The sequence below is a fragment of the Molossus molossus genome, unplaced genomic scaffold (genome assembly GCF_014108415.1).
Source record: "Molossus molossus isolate mMolMol1 unplaced genomic scaffold, mMolMol1.p scaffold_m16_p_21, whole genome shotgun sequence".
Taxonomy (NCBI): Eukaryota; Metazoa; Chordata; class Mammalia; order Chiroptera; family Molossidae; genus Molossus; species Molossus molossus.
In genome coordinates this window covers 3,209,371-3,233,303 of record NW_023425357.1, presented here as the reverse complement: position 1 = coordinate 3,233,303, position 23,933 = coordinate 3,209,371, and the positions used below count along the sequence as shown (strand labels likewise).

The 23,933-nt window shown below is 47.1% G+C and overlaps 1 protein-coding gene across 1 annotated transcript; it reads right to left on the bottom strand.

Annotated features, from left to right (window-relative positions):
- Positions 1 to 3,331: 3,331 nt before the first annotated feature.
- On the bottom strand, positions 3,332 to 18,180 carry LOC118638819 (leukocyte immunoglobulin-like receptor subfamily B member 4). The gene is given in 14 exon segments (XM_036274945.1): positions 3,332 to 3,478; positions 3,560 to 3,709; positions 4,482 to 4,534; positions 4,951 to 5,040; positions 6,371 to 6,421; positions 6,692 to 7,024; positions 7,156 to 7,440; positions 7,604 to 7,721; positions 14,674 to 14,726; positions 15,451 to 15,552; positions 17,172 to 17,231; positions 17,234 to 17,482; positions 17,627 to 17,902; positions 18,063 to 18,180. Coding segments are annotated over 14 exon segments (2,085 nt in total).
- Between the last annotated feature and the right edge of the window lie 5,753 nt (positions 18,181 to 23,933).

The following is a 23,933-nucleotide window of genomic DNA, read 5'->3' as shown; positions in this document are numbered from 1 at the left end:
GCAGTAAACACACACAGAGACACTTTTTTTTAAGATTGTCCATGTATCTTTATGCTTATGTTGTATTATTGAATATACACTCCTCCGTATAAAAGTAACAGATGATCGCTTAGATAAGGTTTATTGCTTTGAAAACATACACACTTTAAATATCAGGGTGGCACTACCTCAGCCTGATGACCGTCAGATCCTTCAGCCGCTCACTTCCTCTCTTTGTCTGACTTCCCTTATATGTAGCTCAGCGATACCCACTCCACCCCCGCAAATGTGGTGAGAGTTCACGCTCCCTGAGATAAGCGGGAGAGGAAACAAGTCGTTCAGAGTTACATGGGGATGTGAGAGCTTTGAGAAATGGATGAGTAGAGATTCCTCATCCACTAGAACAGGAGGAATAATGCATATCTGGCCAGTCGTGTACAGTCACCTGGACCATGACAGATGCCTGTAGCACAGGGCAGGGGATCCCGGTCTTTCCTTCATGTGGGGCTGAATCTGTTGGAGAGTCTATGGAACAGGGTCAACTTTCAAGGCTGCCCATATAATACACAACTTTAGTGTGACATGAGGTATAGAGGAGAATATGAAGCGTAAACCAATTTTTCCTTAGCAAAGAATATAGAGAAATATTTTTACAGCATTGTGAAAGCAACCTTTTTTTAAATGGGGACCACAGATGAACGTAGTGGAAAACTTGGTTCATTGCAATCCAGTAAATACAAGAAGTCTTTTTCATAGACACCCAGAAGTGAGTGAATAGAAAACCACACCATAGGTCAGGGTGTGAGGAGGTGTTTGCGAAGTCAAAATGACACAAGGGACTGGGACTGAGAAACAGAAGCAATACTTACAAATCTGTAAGATGACAGCAGCAACATTAGAAAAACAAGCAAATACTTTAACATGCCACTTACAAACATTGACATCCAATCTTCTTTATGGGTGTAGGCAGAATTTTGCAAAGAATCATCCCCTCATGCCATTCATGCCTACCTTTCTGTGACTAAAATTACAAGTTTAAGGGAGAAATACAAACTCCTCGACATAGTGCATGTATCTTCTATTGTCTTCAGCTAAATTACTGTTTTGCGTCCAGGAGTCTTTGTCCTTGGACATAATATGAACTGTAGGGTCATCTTATTCCTTTATAAACATGTATTCTTTATGGACATTAGAGAGAGAGGAAGGAAGAAAAAGAGATAGAAATGTCAATGAGAGGTAACATAGACTGGCCACCACCTACATGCCCCCAATAAAGATTGTCCCCACAAGCTGGGCATGTACCCTGACCAGAAATCGAACCGGTGACCTCTTGGTGCATGGGTCAATGCTCAGCCACTGAGCCACACCAGCTGGGCCATCCTTTTTCATTTTAAATAGCTCGTGTTTATTCTGATGAACATGTTCTAGATGCCCAAAATACCTAGAGGGTAAAATGTCTATATAAAATTAAACTACACTTGTCATGAAGGTAAACAATTTTAAAAATCTAAATCTATAAAAAAAATTTTACGACGTAAAACACATGTAAAGACATATACTCATATTTATGGGCCCTCTGGATGAATGGAGCTGTCCAGGCTCCAGTGCTGAAATAATTAGTACCTCTCAAGATGAACACATAAAATTGTAGAAAATTAGGGGAGCTGGTGGAGGTCCATGGTCTTAAGAGAAGCTTCCTAGATACACATGCACATTCCTGGTCACGGCTGGACCGGGTTTGGTCTGCACGGCCTCTTGAATGTAAGCGAGCTGTCCTGACTGGTGGATTCCGGGATGACAACTCTGAATATTCTTGGCACTAGCAGGATTTTGTTGTTCATACATCAGAAAAAGGAGTGACTCCCAGTGGAAAATCGTATGCAAAGCTCGTGCTGATTTATTTTTCCGTTGTTAACATGAAGCTCAAGAGACTAACTCACAGGATGTGGTGGACAGTGTCCCCACACCACAGTGTCTACAGTGTACAAGGAGTTTGTCACACAGGAAGAGAACCAGCTCTTCTCACCCTAAAAATAGCAGGTGCTAACAGTCTGATTTGAGCCACATCTTTGAATATCCCCACGCAGAGTCAAGGAACCATCTGTCTCCCTGAAAAGGTATCGCACATTATTGACTTCCTCCCCCTTTTCATCCACCCCTCCAGCCCTTCCCCTCTGACATCCATCAGTTTGTTCTTCATTTCTGTGTGTTTTTGTTTTCTTTGTTTCTATTATGTTGAAAATTCCACATAAAAGGGAAAATCTTTCTCTGTCTGAATTATCACACTCAGGATAATGCCCTCTAGGTTCACCCATGTTGTTGCAAAAGGCACAACTTCATTATGTTTTATGGCTCATTGCTATACTGTTCTGTACACACGTCACACTTTCTTATTCAGTCATCTATGGAAGTAAAGGATTCCAAGCAATTTTTTCTAAAATCTTGACAGAATAGCTCATTGATTTAGTTATTTTTTCTTTTCTAATATATTCGTTCATGATGTTTTAAATCTTTAATGTTGAGAGATGTCCTCCATTTTCCACCCATGGCCCGCCTCCATCATGTTTCTGCCCCAACCCAGACCTTGACCACCCTACTGTCTGTGTCCATGGGCAATGTATATATGCATATATGTTCTTTGCTAATCTCTTCCCACCCCCGCCATCCCTCTGAGATTCACCAGTCTGTTCTGTGTATCCATTGTATCCATGTCTCTGGCTTGTGTTTTGTTTTGTTTTGTTTTCTTAATTCTCACCCTAAGATCTATTTCCATTTACCTTCAGACAGAGTGGAAAAGAGAGAGAATGACATCAATATAAGAATGACGTGTCCGTTTGTTGCCGCCCGCAAAAACCCCGACCAGCATAAGGAAGAATCTGAACTGAGGTACATGCCCTTGAATGGAACCGAACCTGAGACTCTTTGGTCCTTGAACCGATGCTCTAACTGCTGAGCCAAACTGTCCGGGGCAACTCTGTTTCTATTTTCTTCACCCGTTTATTTTGTTCATTAGCTTCCACATATGAGTGAGATCATGCTTGGTTTTTAATTTTCTCATTTTATAGGTGATGTGTCAGATTGGCATTATTATGGAAATAAAAACATTCACTTTTGTCTTGGTTCACACATTGATTATTGAGAAGTCTGCTGCTTTATTTCCAAAATGTAGGGGCATTGGTTACCTTGGCTATGGAATCAGGGGACTCCTCCAGCACCCTCATTGCTGCTGGGTGTCCTTCTCAGGTCTGCAGGCTGGCTGGGGCCACCAGCAGTGTTCATGGGAGTAGTTTTCCTGCTTTGCAAAGACCATGTCACCCCTTCCTGGGAGTGTTGGGTCTGGGTTCTTCCTGGGCTAGAGGGTGGCCAGAGCGGCGTACACACTGGGCTCATCAGGGGGTTTCTCTGACGGGCAGAAAGGGGGTGCATTTGCCTCCTGTCTGAGGGCCAAGAGGTTCAGCTGGGCGTAGGTCACATCCTGGGGGGCATCTGATGCAACAGCCTGCAGCAAAAGAAGGGTGAAGGGGTTGACACATGGCTGGAGTTGGGGGAATCCTAGATGTCTGGAGAGAATAGAACTCACCTGTCTGTCATTTTCTGCTTTTTTGACCTTTGTGACCAGAAACTCCTTTGACTGGGAGAAAGAAAAGCCTCCTATTTTCTGCCGGGGTCGTGATCTTGAGGGTTTCACCTGGGCGTATGTCGCTCCATGAGGGTCTTCATCATGCCTGCTCTGTGGAGAGACAGTGAGACAAAACTCGTGTCTCCTGATTCCGCCGCAACATCCTCCAATCAGTTATTCACATGTTGCCAGAAGGTTTCCACCTGAATTCAGATTTCATCGCTTTCCTGATGAACTCTGCAGGGACTTCTGGATGTTTCTATGGTTCTAATTCTTATCCTAACATCCTATCTCTTGCACATCTAGCTCCAGGCACATGAACCATCGTCCTGAAGAAGCATCTCCTGCCTCAGGACCTTTGCACCTCCAGTTTTCTTTCTGCCTGCCCCCACCATGCAGTCTATTCCGTCTTCTTGTTTTATTTCCATTCACAGCACTTTGCTGTCTAAGACACTGTCACTTGTTTGCATACTGTCCCCCTCACCCACAGGTGAGATCGAGGGGGGTGGAGACAGTGTTACTCAAGGCTGCACCGCGGCACCTAAATGAAGCTGTGAACAGTGAGCTCCCCGTCACATCTGCGGGGGAAATGAAAGGGGATCCTGGGGACCTGTGGGGGATTCACTTATTCATGCATCTTCTTGAGCTCTGGGGCTGCACATGGTCAGACAGAGGACGAGGAGCCAGCAAAGGGACCACAGAGGAGGGGTCATGAGGTCACAAGGAAACCAGGAGCAGTGAGTCACAGCAGGACGACCTGAGTGCCCAGAAGCAGAGGTCAGTGTGGACACTGCTGAGAACCAGGTGAGGTTAGGACAGGAAAGTGTGGATTAAACGGGGCAAAGCAAGGTCACTGGAGGCCTGGACAAAAGCAGGGTCTCACCTGGGAGTCCAGTTCCACGTTCTCCCCAGGCTGTGGGTCCTTAATGGCAGCATCTGCTGGGGCAGAACAGGATGTGTCTCCTTCAGGGTCCCCCATTTCTCAGGTCTACAGACCCACCCTGCTTCCAGAAGAACCCCTCATCCAGGGTTGTGGTGAGGCACCAGGTCACGCAGTGTGGTTTTCAGTCCTTCTCACCTCTGACCTCACACCCTCCACTCAAACCCTCCCCATCATCTCCTGAAATCCCAGTTTGCCCTTTAAGGCAGCTGCTGCCTCTACCTCGCACAGAGGGGCTGCTCCTGGTTGTGCCCACTCGGTTGTAACTGGAGGAAGAGACAGGAGTGTTCAGGGCAGATTTTTTCCTGATTTGAGATTCTAGAGAAATCTTTTTCTCAGCTGACCTTCTTCATCTATTTGGTCCACACCCTCCCCCCATTCTGTGGCCCAGGTCACCTTGATCTCTACTCACCTGAGGTCCTGTGTTTGCTCTGATGCCGGTAGAGGAGGAACAGGAAAAGGAGGAGGAGCAGTGTGAGCAGGACCAGGGCCACAGAGATCCCTTTCAGGACATACGGGGACGATGGGGGTCCTTGGAAATGAGTGACATCATGAATGAACCTATGATGTAATTTATTGAGCACCTGCTGTGTGTGAGGCACATGCTGGGGTCTGTCATTTAACCCTCTCCCCTCACACAGTCATGCACCAGGGACGGTGCCTCACCACCCAGGACACTGAGGCTCAGAGAGGTGAATCATGTGCCCCAGGTCACCCAGCCTGGATGGGGCAGGGCTTGGACTTGAACCCGGGAATGTGGGTGCCCTGTGCTCTCCTAATGCTGCCCCAGAGGGACCTCAACTTCATGCTCTGGGCTCCTCATCTGCAGGGGCCTGTCCATGTCTCATCTGAGCTGAGGGTCCTTCCTTATTCCCTACCCCCAGTACAGCAGGGACACAGGAGGGGCAGGGGTGTGGGGTGGTCTCTGTGTCTCCCCTGGATCCATCTCCACCCTGGAGTTGCCCCCTAGGAGTTGGGGCTGGGCTGGGGCTCTGCCTTTCTGAGCTCTGTGGGGTCTCTTATGTCACCTGATCTGACAGCAGCCTGTGAGCAGGAGGGGACCCGGGATGGACAGACATGACCCAACACTCAGGAAAGAGAAGAGACCACCTGACCCCCCGCAGGAGCAGCAGAGCTGGGAACTGAACCAGGTCTGACTCCAGCCCTCTCTCCTCTGAGCTGAGCCTGGGCTGAGGGAAAGGACCTGGATGCCCCGGACCCTTGTCCTGCCTGCCCCTCCCTGTGCATGTCACCATCACTGCTGCAGAGGGGACAGTCCCCACCCCACCTCCTGGGTGTTCCTGTGAGGCCTCCTTTACCAGGAGGTCAGAGTCAGAGAAAAATCTAAGTTTTGAGCCACCAATCTGTCCTTTTACATGTGGGGACCCTGAGGCCCAGACAGGGGAAGGGTGTGTTTATGTCTGAGTTTCCAGATGGACTGAACCATCTATGAATCAGCCTCTGTTCCTCATGAAGACACCCACCACCACTCCACAGAGATCCTCACCTACACCAATGTGGGCATAACTCACTGTGGGGGTGGGACTATCCTAAGGGCTTCTTGGACATCTGGATGCGGGGTGAGGGGTGGAGGCTGCTCTCTAATCCCTGGAGCCCAGTTTCTCTTCCCCCAACTTGGCTCCCAACATCTCCTTCTGTCATGACCACCCCACCTGCCACCTGCCAGCTTCAAGGCCCAGAAACTCCCAGCCACATCCCCCCTTGGACACAAGCCCGTCCTTGAGTATCTAATTGACATTAGATCCCCTGATAGACTCTCAGGAATTTCTGGGTGCTCTGTGCTCCCTCTGAGCAGAGTCCCAGTGACTCACCAGCTATAGAGATGGAATCTGTGGGTGGGGGTCTGGTGCCCACAGGGGGTTCTGAAAATGAGGATACAAGAAAGTGAGAGGCTGGGGCTAACCCTGGAGTTCCAAAACCCTCAATATCTTCTCCTATATGTGCTCTGTCTTGCCACCAAAGACATGCCTTTGGCCACCTACAACCTTCCAAATTCAAGCCTCAGAAAGAAGTAGACAAAGATTAGAGCATCTTTGAGGGGTAGATTGATGCTGGGTGACCATCCCTCACAGCCCCTCACCGTCATCCAACTTTTCTTGTCTGCTGGGGACAGGACCCTGAGATGATGTTGCTCAGACACAAAGTGGTCATGAACTCCTCACCTGAGAACTGTAAATCCAGGGGGTCACTTGGGTCGGACCACTGCAAGGGAGTTTTCTTAAAAGAGCCATAACATCTGAATGTCCAGTTGAGGCTGGAGTTCAGGGGGCCCACCTTGAACAGGGCCTGGGACAGCCCACTGGATATTTTCTCTGAGTCCAGGGTCCAGGAGAGCCTGTGTTCTCCTTCCTTAGTCAGAATGAACCTGTCAAATTTCTGCCCTGAGCCACACTGGAGGGTCACGTTCCCTCTTGAGGTCACGACAGGGCTGGGCAGGGCTGAGAGGATGGGTTTGCTGTAGGATCCTAGAAGAAAAAGAGGTAGGTTGTAAAATTAGGTAGCTGCAACCTCCCTCGTGTCCCCCAAGGCGGGGCTGTGAGAGAGGAGACACCCTCAGGGCAGAGCCTGAAGCTGGGACCCCTGAGTGTCCCCTCACCTGTCACCACCAGCTCCAGGGGGTCACTGAACTCTGACCATCCAGTGGGGCTGACATAGTAACAGCGATATCTCCCTGCATCATGCTCTGTCATGTGGGTGATGGAGACCTGGACCTTGTCCCTGGGCTTACTTGGAATCTGTCTCTCTGAATGCACACGCCCTTGATTACGAACCACACGGAACTCCTGGGCTTCCAGGATCCCCTGACACCACAGGGTCACAGGACTCCCCAAGGGGATCACAGAGCCTGGCTCAGCCCAGAGGGTGGCTTTGGGGAGGGTCCCTGGAAGAAAATCAGACAGCATCACAGAGATGTTCCCAACCCTCAGGCCCCTGCTCAGCCCCAAACGCTCACATTTTATCACCTTATCCCTGGACTTCTGTGCTCTGTCCTGAGCCCCAGGTGTGAGGGAAGAGGTGGGACATGCAGCCTGGGAGGGACTCACCTGACCGCGTGTGGATCCTCTGGTCCAGACTCAGCGGTGAAAGAGAGACCGTGTGAGAGATTTGCTTCTGGACGTCTGAGCTCATTCTCTTCCCTCTGTCCCCCGTCCACTCTGCTGCCTGAGGCGTAGGTTCCCATGAACTGAGAGTGTAAGCTCCTTGTTTCCTCTGCCAGCCTGCTCCCCATGTCCACAACTGACCGAGGCAGAGAAGAGCAGGGAGGATGGACATCATGGCAACTGCTCTAAGAGCTCCCGCTCTGCAGATGGACTGACCCTGGCCTGAGGGTGGAGACGCACAGGATGTGGTGTGTCAGGAGCTTCTGCCACCTTCCGGTTCCCACCACTGTGAACCTAAGCAGAGGGTCCGCCCCGCCCTGTCAGGGATCTGGGTGTTTCCATGACGAGTCCTCCTAAGGACTCCAGGACCTCTGGAGACACTTGGCCAAGATTTGGGTTTTTTCCTGACCCAGGACATTCAACCGGGTCTGAACTCCTTCTCAGGAAGGGAAGATCTCGGGTTTTCATCCTGAGTTCACCCTGACTGGATGGCTCCCAATAGAACTCCCTACACATTTCCTCAGCCTTCCACACACAGAATTAAATTTTGGTATTTGCTCATCCAAAAAAAAATGTTTACTGATCATCTACTACCTTGTTGAGTATTTGGGCCAGAACCAGAAACACATCCGTAATCCAGGAGACCCATTTCCTGTATTCTGAGAAATTGTTATTAGCATTGTTTCAGCTTTCTAAGCCTAACACTGGAATTATGTTTCTTACAAAAGAGAAATGAGAGAAAATATGAGAACAACTGGGACAGTGACTATACTGTGATTGAGGCAATGGGTGTTTGAAGATGTGGAATCCTTAGAGGAGAAAGTGAGACTGTTCTTGAGAGCAAAGAACATTTTACAGAACCCGAGAGACAGAGAGACCCTAGAACAGCAGTGAGAGAGGGTGAGGTGGTGGTTGATCATGGTGTGCTCCCCCAGGCAAAGCGGTGGGACTATGTCCTTAAGGCAAAAGTCATACATAGGAATGGACTGTGATGGTCAGACTGGGTTATGAAGATCATACATTCTAGAGAAATGCAAAATATGGAAATAAAACATATCAACAGTAATTGATTTCCCATTCTTGTGTTTCTAACGATGTTACATAAATGGCAACATGGATTTACCACAAAATCCTCTCTTAACCCTTAACAGTCAACACCACATGCAGAGAAGAGAAATGAGAAGAAGAAATCGTGTTGCTTCTAGTCTGGGCTTTAGCTCTGGGATGGGAAGGGATTTGTGAATTGCATAGAACACTAGGAGAGCCCACACATAGGCAGTAGTGGACGATGTCAATGTGTTAAAGTGTGGGTGAGTGTGTGTGTGTCAGCATGCGTGTGTGTGTGTCTGTGTATGTGTGTGTGATGTGTGTGTGATGTCTGTTCTCGAGGTAACTGCATTCGTCCGGGTGAAAAAATCAGGATTGAGAGCTCAGATAGTAGGGTAACGTCTGAACGACCAAGAGCAGTTTTCAGTTCAGACAGAAGAATCTGTATTTAACCAAAAATCATGGGGACCATGAAAAGATTTTCAGCAGTATATAGAGACTCTTAAATGTTAGTTGGAAAGAACAATGTGGAGGTGACCTGTGGTAGGGAAGTCAAGGGTGGAGCTCAGAACCCTGGAAGGTTGGAAACGCGATGACCTCCCTTGGTGGGTGGGAAGGTGACCTTCCCTTCCTGCCTTGCTGATGGGGACAGCAAGGTGCCTTCAGAGACAGTGAGCCCGGAGGTGGGAGAGAAAAGAGCCTGGGGGCTCTGTCGTATGCTTCTGCTCCCACGGAAAAGTTCAGCTCTACCTCCTGGCCCTGAATCACAGGGTCTTCTTCCTGTTTTCACCTGACGTTCTGTTTCTGTTAGCAGTAAATCTCTACCTCCATCTCCTTGGGATAAATCATTTAAGTCATCTCTGTTTTTTTGGAGCACCTTTGAAGCTGGTTGTCACTCTCCTCTTCAAACCGTTAAGACCTTTCACAATTCCCCAAACTTGACATTCATGAGATTCTGTTTGAAGGCAGTAAACACACACAGAGACACATCTTTTTAAGATTGTTCAGATGTCTTTTTTATTGGGTAATTTTGAAAGCACACTCTGCATTTTAAAAGTAATGCATGACGTTATCATGTATTGTTTTACTTTAGTATAAAGTTTGTGTTCTTTACACACTTTATTTTATTGTTCTAAAATATCTGCTTATCATTTTTTTTAGAAAGAGAGGAAGGGGGAGATCAATTTCAACATTAATGTCAAACAGAAACATCAATCAGCTGCCTTCTGCAAGCCATCTTCTGGGGATGGAGCCTGCAACTTGGGCCTGTGTACCAACCGCAATCTGAACTGGGACCTCTCACTCCATGGGACAATGCTCAGTGTACTGAGGCACACCAGCCAGGCTACACAGACTCAGTGTAAAAGGCAGCTGTAGCACTAACACATCCCGAATGATTGACGGACACTTGAGCAGCTCACTTACTCTCATGGTCTCACTTCCCTCATGTGCATGTAGCTCAGTGATACCAATGAACCCTCTACGAATGTAGTGAGAGGCCACTCTTCCTGAGATATGGGGGAAAGAAAACCAGCCATTCAGATGAGATGCAGATGTTAGAGCTTCGAGAGGTTGAAAAGCTGAGATTCCTAATTAAATGGAGCAGAAGGAAGAATGACATTTGACCATTCATGTGGAGTCACCTGAATCATGACAGATCCTTGCAGTATAGCGGGCATATCATGGTCTCTACCTCATGGGGTTCCAGACAGGTTAGTGAGTCTGTGGAACAAGGTGTACTTTCAGACGTGCCTCATGTCATGTTCTGTTATTTTTATGTTTGTTTTAGTCTGTAAGCACCTGTACAAGCAATTGCACAACATGGTGAGAGTTGAGCCTTACAGTCAGCCACCTTAGAATTGATCCTAGGCATCAGTTCTGAGGAGGTTCATAGCATTACAGACCTACCTCAAGAAACAAGAATAATATGTAATAAACTATCTAACACTACAACTGAAAAATTAGAAAGAAATCAACAAAAAAAAACGAGAGTAAGTAGAAGAAAAATAATAATAAAGATCAGAGTAGAAATAAATGGCATACAGACTTAAAAAAAAAGAAGAAAAAAACAAACACGCAAAACATCAATATAACCAGGAGCTGGTTCTCTCATAAGATAAACAAGATTGATGAACCTCTAGCCAGATTCAACAAGAAACAAGAGAGAGAACACGAATAAGGAAAATCATACACAAAAGAGGAGAAGGAACAACACACTAGAGAAATGCAAAAAAATTGTATGAAAATAATAAACAACTATATGCTAACAAACTGGGCAACCTGAACAGTAAGGACAAACTCCTGGAAACATACAATCTTACAAAACTGAGTCAGGAAAAAATCACAAAACCTGAATAGACCTGTAATAACTAATGGCATTGGAGAACTAAAAAAACAATCAAGCAAACAAACAAACAAACAAAAATCCTTACAAACAAAAATCCTGAACCTAACAGCTTCCTAGGGGAGTTTTACCAAACACTCAAAGGAGAACATATGCCTATCTTCTTATTCCAAAACGATTCTAAAAAATTAAAGGGGAATAAAGACTCCCACGCTCTCTTTTGAGGCCATCATTACCCTAATTCCAAACCTGACATGGAATCTACTAAGCAAAATAAACTGATGAACAGAGTAGGTCCAGAGCATGGTTGCATGAAACAGACTGACAGACCACGGAGGGGAGGGGCGAGGGAGTACAGGAAGAGATTAACCAAATAACATATATGCAGATATGCACAGCCCACTGACACAGGGAATACTGTACAAAGGCATGCGGTGGGGCAGCCACTGGATGAAGGGAGGCAAAGGAGGGGTGATGGGGGACATCTGTAATCCTGGCAACAATAAATAATTTTTAAAAAAATCCTTGCTCCTGGCCTGGGCTCTTTCTCCCTAACACTTCCCATTAGTAACGTCCTCATTCTATCACTAGCACCCTATTTCTCTTTATCTCTCTCTTTCAGAACATCTGAGTCATCACTGCATCCTCAGCCCCCATTTTCTCCTGGACAGCAATCCTTTTACCCCCTGGGTTCTGCCTTAAAACCCTGGGTGAGAGGCGATTCCACGTTTAATTGAAATTAGAGCTGTGGCGTGTGTGGACTGTCAGCCTGGAGCAGGTATTTCTTCTTTCTGAGACTATTCCTTGCCTGAGGTGAGGTGATGACGTCTCTTCTCAACCTGGTTGTGACAGAGCAGGGGACCCTGGGACACCCAGGGGCAGAGTCGGGCAGGTGTCCTGGGACAATGAACACAGGCCCAGGTTGGAGACACTGTGGTGATCACTCTCACATCAATGTTTCTCTCTCTCTCTCTTCCTTCTCCCATCTTCTCCCTCGAAAAATCAATTTTAAAATGTTTAATTTTAACGTGTTAAGATGTACTTCTTTCTTGTTTTCCGACGAAGAATTTGTGTCATTTCAGTTGTGTGTGCATGCATTTGTGTGTGTGCATGCACCTTTGTGTGTGTGTGCATGCACCTGTGTGTGTGTGTGTGCGTGTGTGTGTGCACGCGTGAAAGAACTTAGGAATAAAACCCCCTGAACAGAATTTCAGTTGGACAATTTTTTGTAACAGTATCAGTGTATTTGATCTGTACACAGTGTGGCAGAGATTTCTTCCTCATCAAGTGTACATTTGAAGGCCTTCATTTGGAAATACTTTTTCTAATGTGTTGTTATCCCATTTTCTATGATGTCCTGCTCCTATTCTGTCAAAATCTGTGCAAGGTTTTGTGGTTTCTGCTACTTTATCTCTTCTGTTAAAAATGTGTGTGTTCTACCCTTTTTCTTGGGCTTTTAGGCTGAGGTTTATAGATATGATCAATGTTTTCAAAACTGGACGTTCTCTATCAATTTTCCTAGATTTTTTGTGGTTGATATTCCCAGTAGTAGCTACTGCCATCCGTATCATGTTTCTCCTACATCTTCCTTTATAAAAATTTTGCGATTCCTTTACTAATCATTTTTAGTTGAATATTTTTATAAAGTTCAGCTGACACACAATAGGCTATGAACTTTAGGGGTACATTGCAGAGTTGATATTTATCTCACAGTGTGCTCCCCACCAGAGCCAAAAACCATCTGTCTCCCTGCAATGGTATCACGTTATTGACCTTCTCCCCCTTTTCACCCACCCCTGCAGCCCCTCCCTTCACAATCACCATATGCCTTTTACTTCCATAAATGTGTTTGTTTTGATGATGTTGCAAATTCCAGGCATAAATAAAATATTTCTTTGTCTGAACTATTTCACTCAGCACAATAGCCTCGTGGTTCATCCAAGTCATTGCAAAGGGCAGGATTGCACACTTTTTATGGCTGATTTCTATTTCATGTGCTTACACTCCACATCTTTCTAATCCAGTCATCTATGAATCTGAGGATTCAATGCAATATTTTTTTTCTAAATGCTTGACATTATAGCTTAGGGCATTAAATATGTAGGGCTTTTGATTTTGTAAGATCCTCATTCATGGTTTTACATTTTCCCATTTGGTAGGTTTGACCTGTCAGATTTACATTATTATTCAAGTGAAAAACTTCACAGTAGTTTGGTTCACACAATGATTATTGAGAAGTCTGTGGCTTTATTTCCAAAGTTAGACATATTGGTTATGTTTGACTATAGAATCAGGTGACGCCCTGAGGTGCCCAGGAGCTTCTAGAGGTCACCTCAGAAGTCCAGGCTGCCTGGGTCAGTAGCTGAGTGTCCATGGGGGAAGCTCTCATGTCTTCTGGAGTTTGGCCAGCTCCCTTTTTGAAATGTGGGGTTTGGGTCCTTTGTGGGCTAGTGGATGGCCAGAGAAGCATACACGCTGGGTTCATCTGGGGGATCCTCTGACAGGGAGAAAAGGGGTGCACTGGTCTCCTGTCTGAGAGCCAAGAGGTTCAGGTGGGCATAGGTCACATCCTTGGGGGTGTCAGATACAACAGCCTGAAGAAGGAAGAGAGTAAAAAGCATAAAACATGGTTGAGGTTGGGGGAATCCTGGGGGTGTGGGGGAAGATGTGAACCTCCTGACTGTCCATCTGTCTGTCCTCCTCTGCTTGTCTGTCCTTCATGTCTGGCAATCCCCCAGACAGGGAGGAAGTGGAGCTGCCCATGCCCTGTCTCTGTCTTGATCTTGCTTGATGCACTTGGGTGTACAACTCTCCCTGGGCATCTTCATTGTGCCTGTTCTGAGGAGACAGTGATACAGAAGCAGTGTCTCTTGATTGCACTGTGACATCCTCCAGTCAAATATTCACGTGTTGCCCGAGTGATTATTTACACTTTAAATCAGATTACATCCATCTTCTTATGGATCTGCAGGAATTTCCTAAGTATGGAGCACCTGAATGCTTCCACAGTTATGACTCTTTTCTTAATAGCCCATCTCTTGCTCATCTAGCTCCAGCCACATGGCTCGTCTTCCTGAAGATTCTGGTCCTGCCTCTTTTCTGTCCCCTCCTCTCACCACCACCACACAGTCTATACCCTCCTTTTGCTTTATTTCCTGTCACAGCACTTTGCTCTCTAGGACACTGTCACTTGTTTGCATACTGTCCCCCTCACACACAGGTGAGCTCGAGGGGTGTGGAGACAGTGTTGCTCAGGGCTGCACCGCGGCACCTAAATGGAGCTGTGAACAGTGGGCTCCCTGTCACATCTGCTGGGGGAATGAATGAGGGGATCCTGGGTACCTGTGGGGGATTCACTTATTCATGCATCCTCCTGAGCTCTGGGGCTGCACAGGGTCAGACAGAGGAGAAAGAGCCAGCAAAGGGGACCACAGAGGAGGGGTCATGCAGTCACAAAAAAAAACAGGACGAGTGAGTCACAGCAGGACGACCTGGGTATCTAGAAGCAGAGGTCAGTGTGGATACTGCTGAGAACCAGGTAAAGTTAGAACATGAAGTTGCTCATTGGATTAAACTGGGCAACAAGAAGGTCCTTGGTGCCTGGAGAGGAACAGGGTCTCACCTGAGAGTCCAGCTCCACCGTCTCCCCAGGCTGTGGGTCCTTCAGGGCAGCATCTACTGGGGCAGAACAGGGTGTGTCTCCTGGCAGGGTCCCCAAGATCTCAGGGCTGCAGTTCCTGCCTGCTCCCTGATGGGCCACTAACCCAGAGATGAGGTGAGGCACCAGGTCACCCAGTGCGGATTTCAGTCCTTCTCACCCTTGACCTTCACACCCTCCAAATTTAATTCTCCCCCATCCTCTCCTGAAATTTTAGTACTTCCTCCGGGGCAGGGCAGCTGTCATTTTCTCTCACAGATAAGCTTTTCCAGGGCATCCACATCTAAGAAGGAGCTGGGTGAGGTAAAGAGTCAGATGCACTCTAGGACCATGGTCAGTGACAGCATCGGGTCTTCGGGGACAGGAATTAATGACCCGCAGGTGTCTGTTTTGGGGCTGTGGGTCTGTGGCCTTTGCAGGAGGTTGGACATGAACCTCTCTCTGGGCCACTCAAAAGGAAAAGTGTCAGCCCTGTGAGGTTGGGAGCCCCCTTCCCATGAGACCCCACAGAAAACAAGAAAACCTTAACACGCACTGTGCATAAGATCATGAGATTAAAACCGATGGAAGATGAATTACGTCTGTACATCTTTGCTGACACCGAGTGTTTCGTCCAAGATTTCCTGATGGAAGATTCTGGAAAATTAATTTTCTCAGTTGTCCTCCGTCTGTTAGATTTTCCTGTGCCAGGTGCTCTGAGCCCCACCTGCTATAACACAGGTCACCACATCCCCGACTCACCTGACATTCTGCCTCTGCCCTGATACCTGCATCCAAAAAAGAGGGAGAAGAAGAAGAGCAGCAGGAAGAAGGCCACCAGGACCCCGATCAGAACATACTGGTCCCATGTGAGACCTTGAATACAAGTGAGCCAATGTCAATGTTTCCTGAGCACCTGCTGTGTGTCAGGGACCTGCTGGGGTCTGTCCTTCCTCCCTCTCCCCTCACACAGTCATGCACCAGGGAAGGTGCCCCTCCACCCAGGTCACTGAGGCTCAGAGAGGTCAGTCATGTGCCCCAGGTCACCCAGCCTGGATGGGGCAGGGCTGAGACTGGAACCTGAAACTGTGGGTTCCCTGTGCTCCCCTCATGCTTCCCCAGGGGGGCCTTAACTTCGTGCTCTGGGCTCCTCATCTGCAGGGGCCTGTCATGTCTCATCTGAGCTGAGGGTCCTTTCTTATTTCCCACCCCCAGCACAGCAGGGACATTGGAGGGTCAACGATGTGGAGTGGACTCAGTGTATCTCCCGGGATATGTGTCCACCTTGCAGGACCCTGATGTATCCTAGGGAAGGTGAAGCTGGGCTGGGGCTCTGCCTTCCTGAGCTCTGTGGGGCCCCTTATGTCACCTAATCTGACAGCAGCCTGTGAGCAGGAGGGGACCAGGGATGGACAGACATGACCCAACACTCAGGGAAGGGAAGGGACCACCTGACCCCCCGCAGGAGCAGCAGAGCCTGGAAGTAAACCAGGTCTGACTCCAGCCCTCTCTCCTCTGAGCTGAGCCTGGGCTGAGGGAAAGGACCTGGATGCCCCAGACCCTTGTCCTGCCTGCCCCTCCCTGTGCATGTCACCATCACTGCTACAGAGGGGACAGTTTCCACACCACATCTTGGGTGTCCCTATGAGGCCCCCTCTCCTGAAAATTAGAGCCAGAACTGAAAGGAAATCAAATATCTGCTGACAAATCTCTCCTTTTAAACTTTGAGACCCTGAGGCGCAAAAAGGGTAAGGAAACATCCAATTCAGCATCCCCAGAGAGACTTGAACCCCTCATGACTCAACCCTTGTCTACCATGAAAACCCCTTCCACCTTCCTGAAGACAACCTCTCTTACCCCAATGTGGGCCTGACTCACTGTGTGGGTAAGACCATCCTCAGGGCTTACAGGGGATCTGGATGAGTGGTGAAGGGTAGGGGCCCCTGTTTGGGCGCCAGCATCTCCCTCTGCCATGACCACCCCCCTGACACCTGCCAGCCTCAGGGCCCAGAACTCCCAGCCCTTTTTCTTGGACACAAGCACATCTATTAGTATCTGGTTGGCATTAGATCCCCTGATAGACTCTCAGGACTTCCTGGGTGCTCTGTACTCCCTCTGAGCAGAGTCCCAGTGACTCACCAGCTGTAGAGATGGGCACAGTGGGTGGGGGGCTGGGGCTCACAGAAGGTCCTGAAAATGAGAATACAAGACAGTGAAAAGCTGGGGCTAACCCTAGAGTTCCCAAACCCTCAATCTTTTCTCCTATATATGCTCAGTGTCCCCTTCAAAGACACCCCCTTGCCACCTACCACCTTCCAAATTCAAGCCTCAGGGAGTAGAAGTAGGCAAAGGTGAGAGCATCCCTGAGGAGAAGATTCTGCTGGGTGACCATCCCCTCAGACCTCCTAACTCTCATCTAACTGCACAAGTGTCCTGAGGACAGGACCCTGAGCTGACTGTGCTCAGACACAAAGTGCTCAGGGGCTTCTCACCTGAGAACTGTAGATCGAGGGGGTCACTAGGGTCAGACCACTGCTGGGGTTATTCTTAAAAGAGCCATAGCATCTGAATGTCCAGTTGAGGCTGGAGTTCACGGGGCCCACAGTGAACAGGGCCTGGGACAGCCCACTGGATTGTTTCTCTGAGTCCAGGGTCCAGGAGAGCCTGTGTTCTCCTTCCTTAGTCAGAATGAACCTGTCAAATCCCTGCCCTGAGCCACACTGGAGGGTCACGTTCCCTCCTGAGGTCACGACAGGGCTGGGAAGGGCTGAGAGGCTGGGTTTTGGGTTGATTCCTAAGAGAGGAGAAGAGAGTGTATTAATTGGGGTTCACATCTCCTTCACGTCCCCAAGGGCTGGGCTGTGAGAGGGCAGAGGCCCTGAGAGCAGCCCCTTCCTGAGGGCAGAGCCTGGGGCTGGGACCCTGAGTGTCCCCTCACCTGTCACCACCAGCTCCAGGGGGTCACTGCGCTCTGACCAGCCAGAGGGGCTGCGGTAGGCACAGGAATATTTCCCTCCATAACTTCTCTTTAAGAAGAACTTGGCTCTGTCCCCAGGCTCCAGTGGTTTCTGTCTGTCCGAGCACGTAGACATGTCATCTGTATACAGACAGTACTCTTGGGCCTTTGTGGTCCCTCGACACCAGAGGGTCCCGGAGCTCCCGGAGGGGACCACAGAGCCTGGCTCAGCACGGATGGTGGGTTTCGGGAGGGTCCCTGGAAGAAAACCAGAGGCTGCATCGTGAATGCCTTCCCCACTCACATCCCAGCTCAGCCAAACACCCTCACATTCCATCTCTCTTCTCTGGACCTCAATGCTTCGCCCTGAACCCCAGAAATAACAAAGAGGTAGACATGCAGCCAGAGGAGGACTCACCTCGTGGAAAATGCATCCTCTTGTCCAGATTCAGCCCTGGAAGAGAGTCCCACTCAGAGATTTGCTCCCGGTGGTTGAGATGATTCTTCCCCTTCAGGGTCTCCTCTACTGAAGCCATCTGACCCCTGAGGTTGCCATGCACAGGGGTGTAGACTTTCACTCCTCCTGTTGCCAATCTCCACAACTGACCGAGACAGAGAAGAGCGGACAGGAGGGACGTCATGGCACCTGCTCTGAGTGCTCTGCAGAAGGACAAGACCCTGGGCCTGGGGACAGAGACGCACAGGATGTGGGGAGTCAGAAGTTTGTACCTCCCTTCCGGGTCCCCTCAGCTATGGACCCACAGCAGGGGGACGGCCCCGCCCAGGCCCAGGATCTGGGTTTTTCCATGACGAGGGCACAGGAGGACTCCAGGGTCTGTGGAGACACTCAGCACAAACGTGGGGGCTCTTCTGAGTCCCAGGACTCTGCCTGGCTGTACTCCTGCTCGGACACAACAAGAACCATTTTTTGTCCCACGTAGACGCTATAAATAAAAATTACTACAAATTTTATCAGGGTCTCTCGAATAAAATTTACCGTTGTTCTCTGCCTTGCCCATGAATAAATATTTACTGGTCAATTAGTACCTATTGGGTTTGGGGCCAAAAACATAAATATGTGTGTGATCTAGAAGATCCATTTGCTGTATTTTGAGAACTATTCTAAGCACAGTGTGGGCATTCTAAGGCTGATGTTGCAGTTACACTACATGAAAATGAAAATGAAAGAAAGTATGAGAACTTGGGACTGTGACTAAACTGTGGATGATGCAATGGCTGTTTGAAGATGGGCGATCCTTAGAGTTGGGACTGGGTATATTCTTGAGAGGGCAGTACGTTTTAGAGAACCCTAGAGACAGAGAGACGCTCCAAAAAACAGTAAGAGAAAGTGTGGTGCTGGTTTATTGTGGGGATGCTGCCCCCATAAACGGAGGTGGGATTATGTCCATAAGGCAAAGGCAACACATAGGAATAAACTGTGATGGTCACACTGAGTTATGAAGATTATATGATCCAGAAAATACAATATATGGAAATGAAATACAATGTCAACAGTAATTGATCTTCAGTTCTAGTGTTTCCAACCATGTTACACGACAGGCAGCAAGGATTTACCACACGGTGCTTGCTCACCCTTCACAGTCCGAATCACATGCTGAGATGAGAAATGAGAAGAAAGAATCTGTGTGTTGCTTCCAGTCTGGGCTTTAGCTCTGGGATTGGGAAGGAATTTGCTGGTTGTATAGAATCAAGGAAATTACAGACGTGGTCAGCAGCAGATGGTGTGAGTGTGTTTACATGTGACTGAGTGTGTGCATGAGTGTGTGGGTGTGTGTCAGGGGGTAACTGCACTTGCCACGATGAGGGAATCAGAAGTGAGGGCTGAGATGGGAGGGTCACATCTCGACGACCATGAGCCGCCTTCACCTCAGACAGAAGAGTTTGACTTTACTCGGAGAGAGAGAGGACCATGGAAGGATTTTGAGCAAAAACATGAAGAGACTCAAAATTTACGTTGGAAAGAACCATGTGGGGTGTGACCAGGAGAAGGGAGTGAGGGGGTGGAGCTGAGAACCCAAAAAGGTTGGAAACATGACTGCTGCCTTGGTGGGTGGGAAGGTGACCTTCCCTTCCTGCCTTGCTGATGGGGACAGCAAGGTGGCATCAGAGACAGGAGCCAAGGGGTGGGGGAGGGACGAGTCTGGGGCTGTGCAATGTGCTTCTGCTCCCACAGGGAAGCTCGGCTCTTCCTCTGGCCCTGGATCCCAGGTTGTCCTCACACGGTCTCCACCTGACTTTCTGTTTCTGAGCAGTGGACCTCTCTCTCCATCTCCTTGGGGCAAATCAGTTGAGTCATTTCTGCCTTTTCAGAGCATCTAAGAAGCTGGTGTCTCTCTCCCCTTCCAACTGTGGAGACATTTCAGGATTCACACAAAATTCGCATTCATGAGAGTCTGTTTGAAGGCAGTAAACACAAACAAATATAGACACACTTTTTTGCAGGATGTCTTATTATCTTCATTTTCATAGTGGATTTTTGAAGACACACTTCTTAGTATAAAAGTAATAGATTATAGCTTAGTTAAAGTTTTTCATTTTAAAAACATGCACACTTTAAATCTCAGCTTGGGCACTTCCACATTCCAAATGAGTGACTGATCCTTGAGCGGTTCACGTCCTTTGTTGGTCTGACGTCCCTCATTTGTAGCTCAGTGATTCCAACTCCTCCCCTGCAAACGTGGTGAGAGTTCACCCTCCCTGAGATATAGGGAAACAAAACCAGTCAACAGATTTACATCACGATGTTAGACAAGAAAGCTTCCAAAATCGTGAGGCCTCCTAGTCGCTCAGGGAGAAGCGTCCAGACCAGCCGCTCACCGTGATAGCCAGTTGCTCCCCGTCCACAGCCCAGGAACTTTCTGCCCGTGATTCTGCACTGCTCGAGGTTGCTCGTCCACACTCACGTCCACTCACTCTCTCTCTCACCTGCTCACTCACCCTCCCTCCAGTCCTGCCCACCACCATCTCTGTCTCCTGTTATGTCATCTAAATGAGCTCTTGTTTATTATGTTGAACGTGTTCTTGATGCTCAAACACCAAAATAAAACTTCTATATAAAATCCAACTATACTTGTAGTGAAAATAAATAATTTTTATAACATAGACCTAAAAAATATATTCTCCATAATACTCATGTAAGCCATATACTCATATTTATGTGCCCTGTAGAGAGGTGGAGCTGTCCACAACCCAGTGCTGAATCCACTCCCACCCCTCAGATTAACATACAGAACAGGACAGAATTAGGGGAGATGGTGGTGGTCGATGGTTTTAAGAATATCCTCCTAGATACACATGTACATTCATGGTCAAGGTTGGACCAGGTCTGGATCTGCTTGACCCTTTAATGTCACTGACCTCCCCTGACTGGTGAGTTCTGGGGTTCGTGTGGTTAATACATCAGGAAAAGGTGTGAACTCTCAGTGGACATTCTATTAGCAAAGCTCCTGATGATTTACTTTCCATGTTTAATGTGAAGCTCAAGAGACTAGTAAACAGGATGTGGTGGGCACTGTCCTCACACCACAGGGTGTACAGTGTGCAAGGTGCTTGTCACACAGACAGAGGACCAGCTCTTGTCACCCTAAAAATAGCAGGTCCTGAGGGTGTGACTTGAGCCACATCCTTGAACATGTCTCCTGTCTAAACACTTCTATTTGGTTTCTCTAAACTCTACAATCACATATTAATTTTCAAAGTATTTCAATTACAGATGTCTCCCATTTTCCAGCCCTTTAACCACCACCCCCAACCTTTCCCACCTCCCCCTCCTCTGGTCTTCACCACACTGTTCCCTGTGTCTTGGCTATTTGTGTATGTTCTTTGCCTAATATCCCCACTTTCTTTCATCACGTGCCCTCAGCTCCTTTTCCTCTGACCTCTGTTCGTCTGTGTCAGGTACCCAAGTCTTTGGTTCTCTTTTGTTAATCGATTCATTTTGTGCATTAGATTCCACATATTAGAGAGATCGTGTGGTATTTGCCTTTTTCTGACTGGCTGGTTACTTAGCTTAATAGGCTCCAGGTCCTATTGATTTTAACATAGCATTCTGCCATTGGAAACTAATAAAATTATTAGGTTTAGAGTATTCAATTTTCTTGGGCCAAGTTAAGCTATGAAATGGTTCATGACATAAAACAATGTTCAGAAGAAATATGAAATCTCTCTGACACCTAATATCTATGAGGCCTTGTACCAGTTGCATAATTGTTACTCTGTGCCAAACAAAAAGCAAGGTCAAAACCTACAGAAAATGCTTTGTGTTGTTTTGGGGGTTTATTGACTTTCTTGTATAGGATTCAAAACTGTTGAGATAAATAGAGAGAGAAAAAGAGAGAGAGAGAAGAATCTATTCACTTGGTAAGTCTACTGCAACAAAATACAACTATCTGGGTAGCTTAAGAGTGAAGTAATTATTTTTATGAGAGTCTGAAGAAGAGAGAGTTTGATGGACACACATAGGTGATAGATGATAGATAGATAGATAGATAGATAGATAGATAGATAGATAGATAGATAGATAGATAGATAGATAGATAGATAGATAGATAGATAGATAGACAGATAGATTAATAAAAAGATGGATAGATACATAAATAGATACAAACATACGTAATAGATGATAGATGAATAGATAAATAGATAGATAGATAGATAGATAGATAGATAGATAGATAGATAAATGATAGATAAATAGATAAGACAGATAGACACATAAACAGATAGACAGACTGACTGACACAGATACAGGTACACACAGATAGTAGATAAGTGGATATATTGGTAGCAACATTGCTATCATCAGACTCCATTACCTGTCCTGCTCTCTAGGTAAGTTTCTCTTACATCAGGACTGGAAATTATTTTTTCAGCTTTAATAAGATGTAATTGATCTATAACATTATGTAAGTGTAAGTTGATTTCATACTTAAATATTGCAATAAGATACTACCTTACAATTAGCTAACAATTTCATCAAACAATCACATAGATGCAACTTTTTTGTGGTGAGACCATTTAGGGTAATTCTTATCAAGATTTTCAGGTATATATTAGAGTGTTGTTCGCTGTAATCATCATGTTGCACATTAGACCCCCAGGACTTGGTAAACAAATACCTGAAACTACATACTCTCTGACCAACATCTCCTCACTTCACATCCTGCCCAAGGTAAACACCAATGTACTCCTTGTTTCTGTGGGTTTGACTTTTTAAGATCTCACATATATGAGAGATAATAAGTATTTGTCTTTATCTGTCTGGTTTATCTCACATAGCATAATGCCCTCAAAGTCCCTCAGCATTATCACCAATGGCAGCATTTTATTCACTCTGTGTGAATATCTCACTGCACATATGCGGGATGATATATAGATATAGATTTATAAAGAAATTGGTAAATCCCACCAATCAGAGCCTTCTAGAAATGCCTTTTCAGAGGCAACACTCACAGATTGTCCCTTGAAACACAGATGTGTTCATCCCAGCTATGACCTATCAAGAAAATGAGATCGATGGTATCGGGCTGGAGATGATGGAGCTCAGGGCTGGGGTTGGTGGTAGGCGTTACTTTGGGATCACCATTCCAAGTCTGTGCCCCATTTTGCCCTTTTCCTCAATAATTGCATCACACTCACATTCTGTGACTGGACAGATGAAAATTCAGTAATATCCCTCTGATGATTCGGTGATTAGAAATTTAAAAATTGTATTAAATAACAGTGGAGGAGAGCATGGGGTACTAGATATGTGGACACTAACCAACCATGTGGGATGGTCCCTCAAGTGAAAGAGTGGAGAAAGAAAAGCTGTTGTTTTAGAAAGACAACCTCAGGCCATGACTGGTTTGGCTCAGCGGTTAGAGCGTCGGCCTGTGCTGCAGAGAGACCAGGGTTCAGTTCCCGCTAAGGGCATGGACCTCGTTGGAGTTTGTCCCCGGCCCTGGTTGGTCGTGCGGGTGAAAACCACTCGATGTGTCCCTTTCACGTTGATGTTTCTCTCTCTCTCCTCCTCTCTGTCCCTCCCACTCTATCTGAACAAAAAATGAAAAAATGTCCTTGAGTGAGGGTAAAAGAAAAAAAAGAAAGACCACCTCAGTAGGGAGAGAAAACACACATTTAATGGAGGAAGAGTCCTGTACTGGGAGCACTCAGGCATTTCCTGCACCCAAACCGTGTTCACTCCCCCGAACTCCCTCAGCAGACAGTGTTCCCAATTCTTCATGGTCCATGTTTTCTTTCACCTCCTCCTGAGGTCATCAGATGGGCT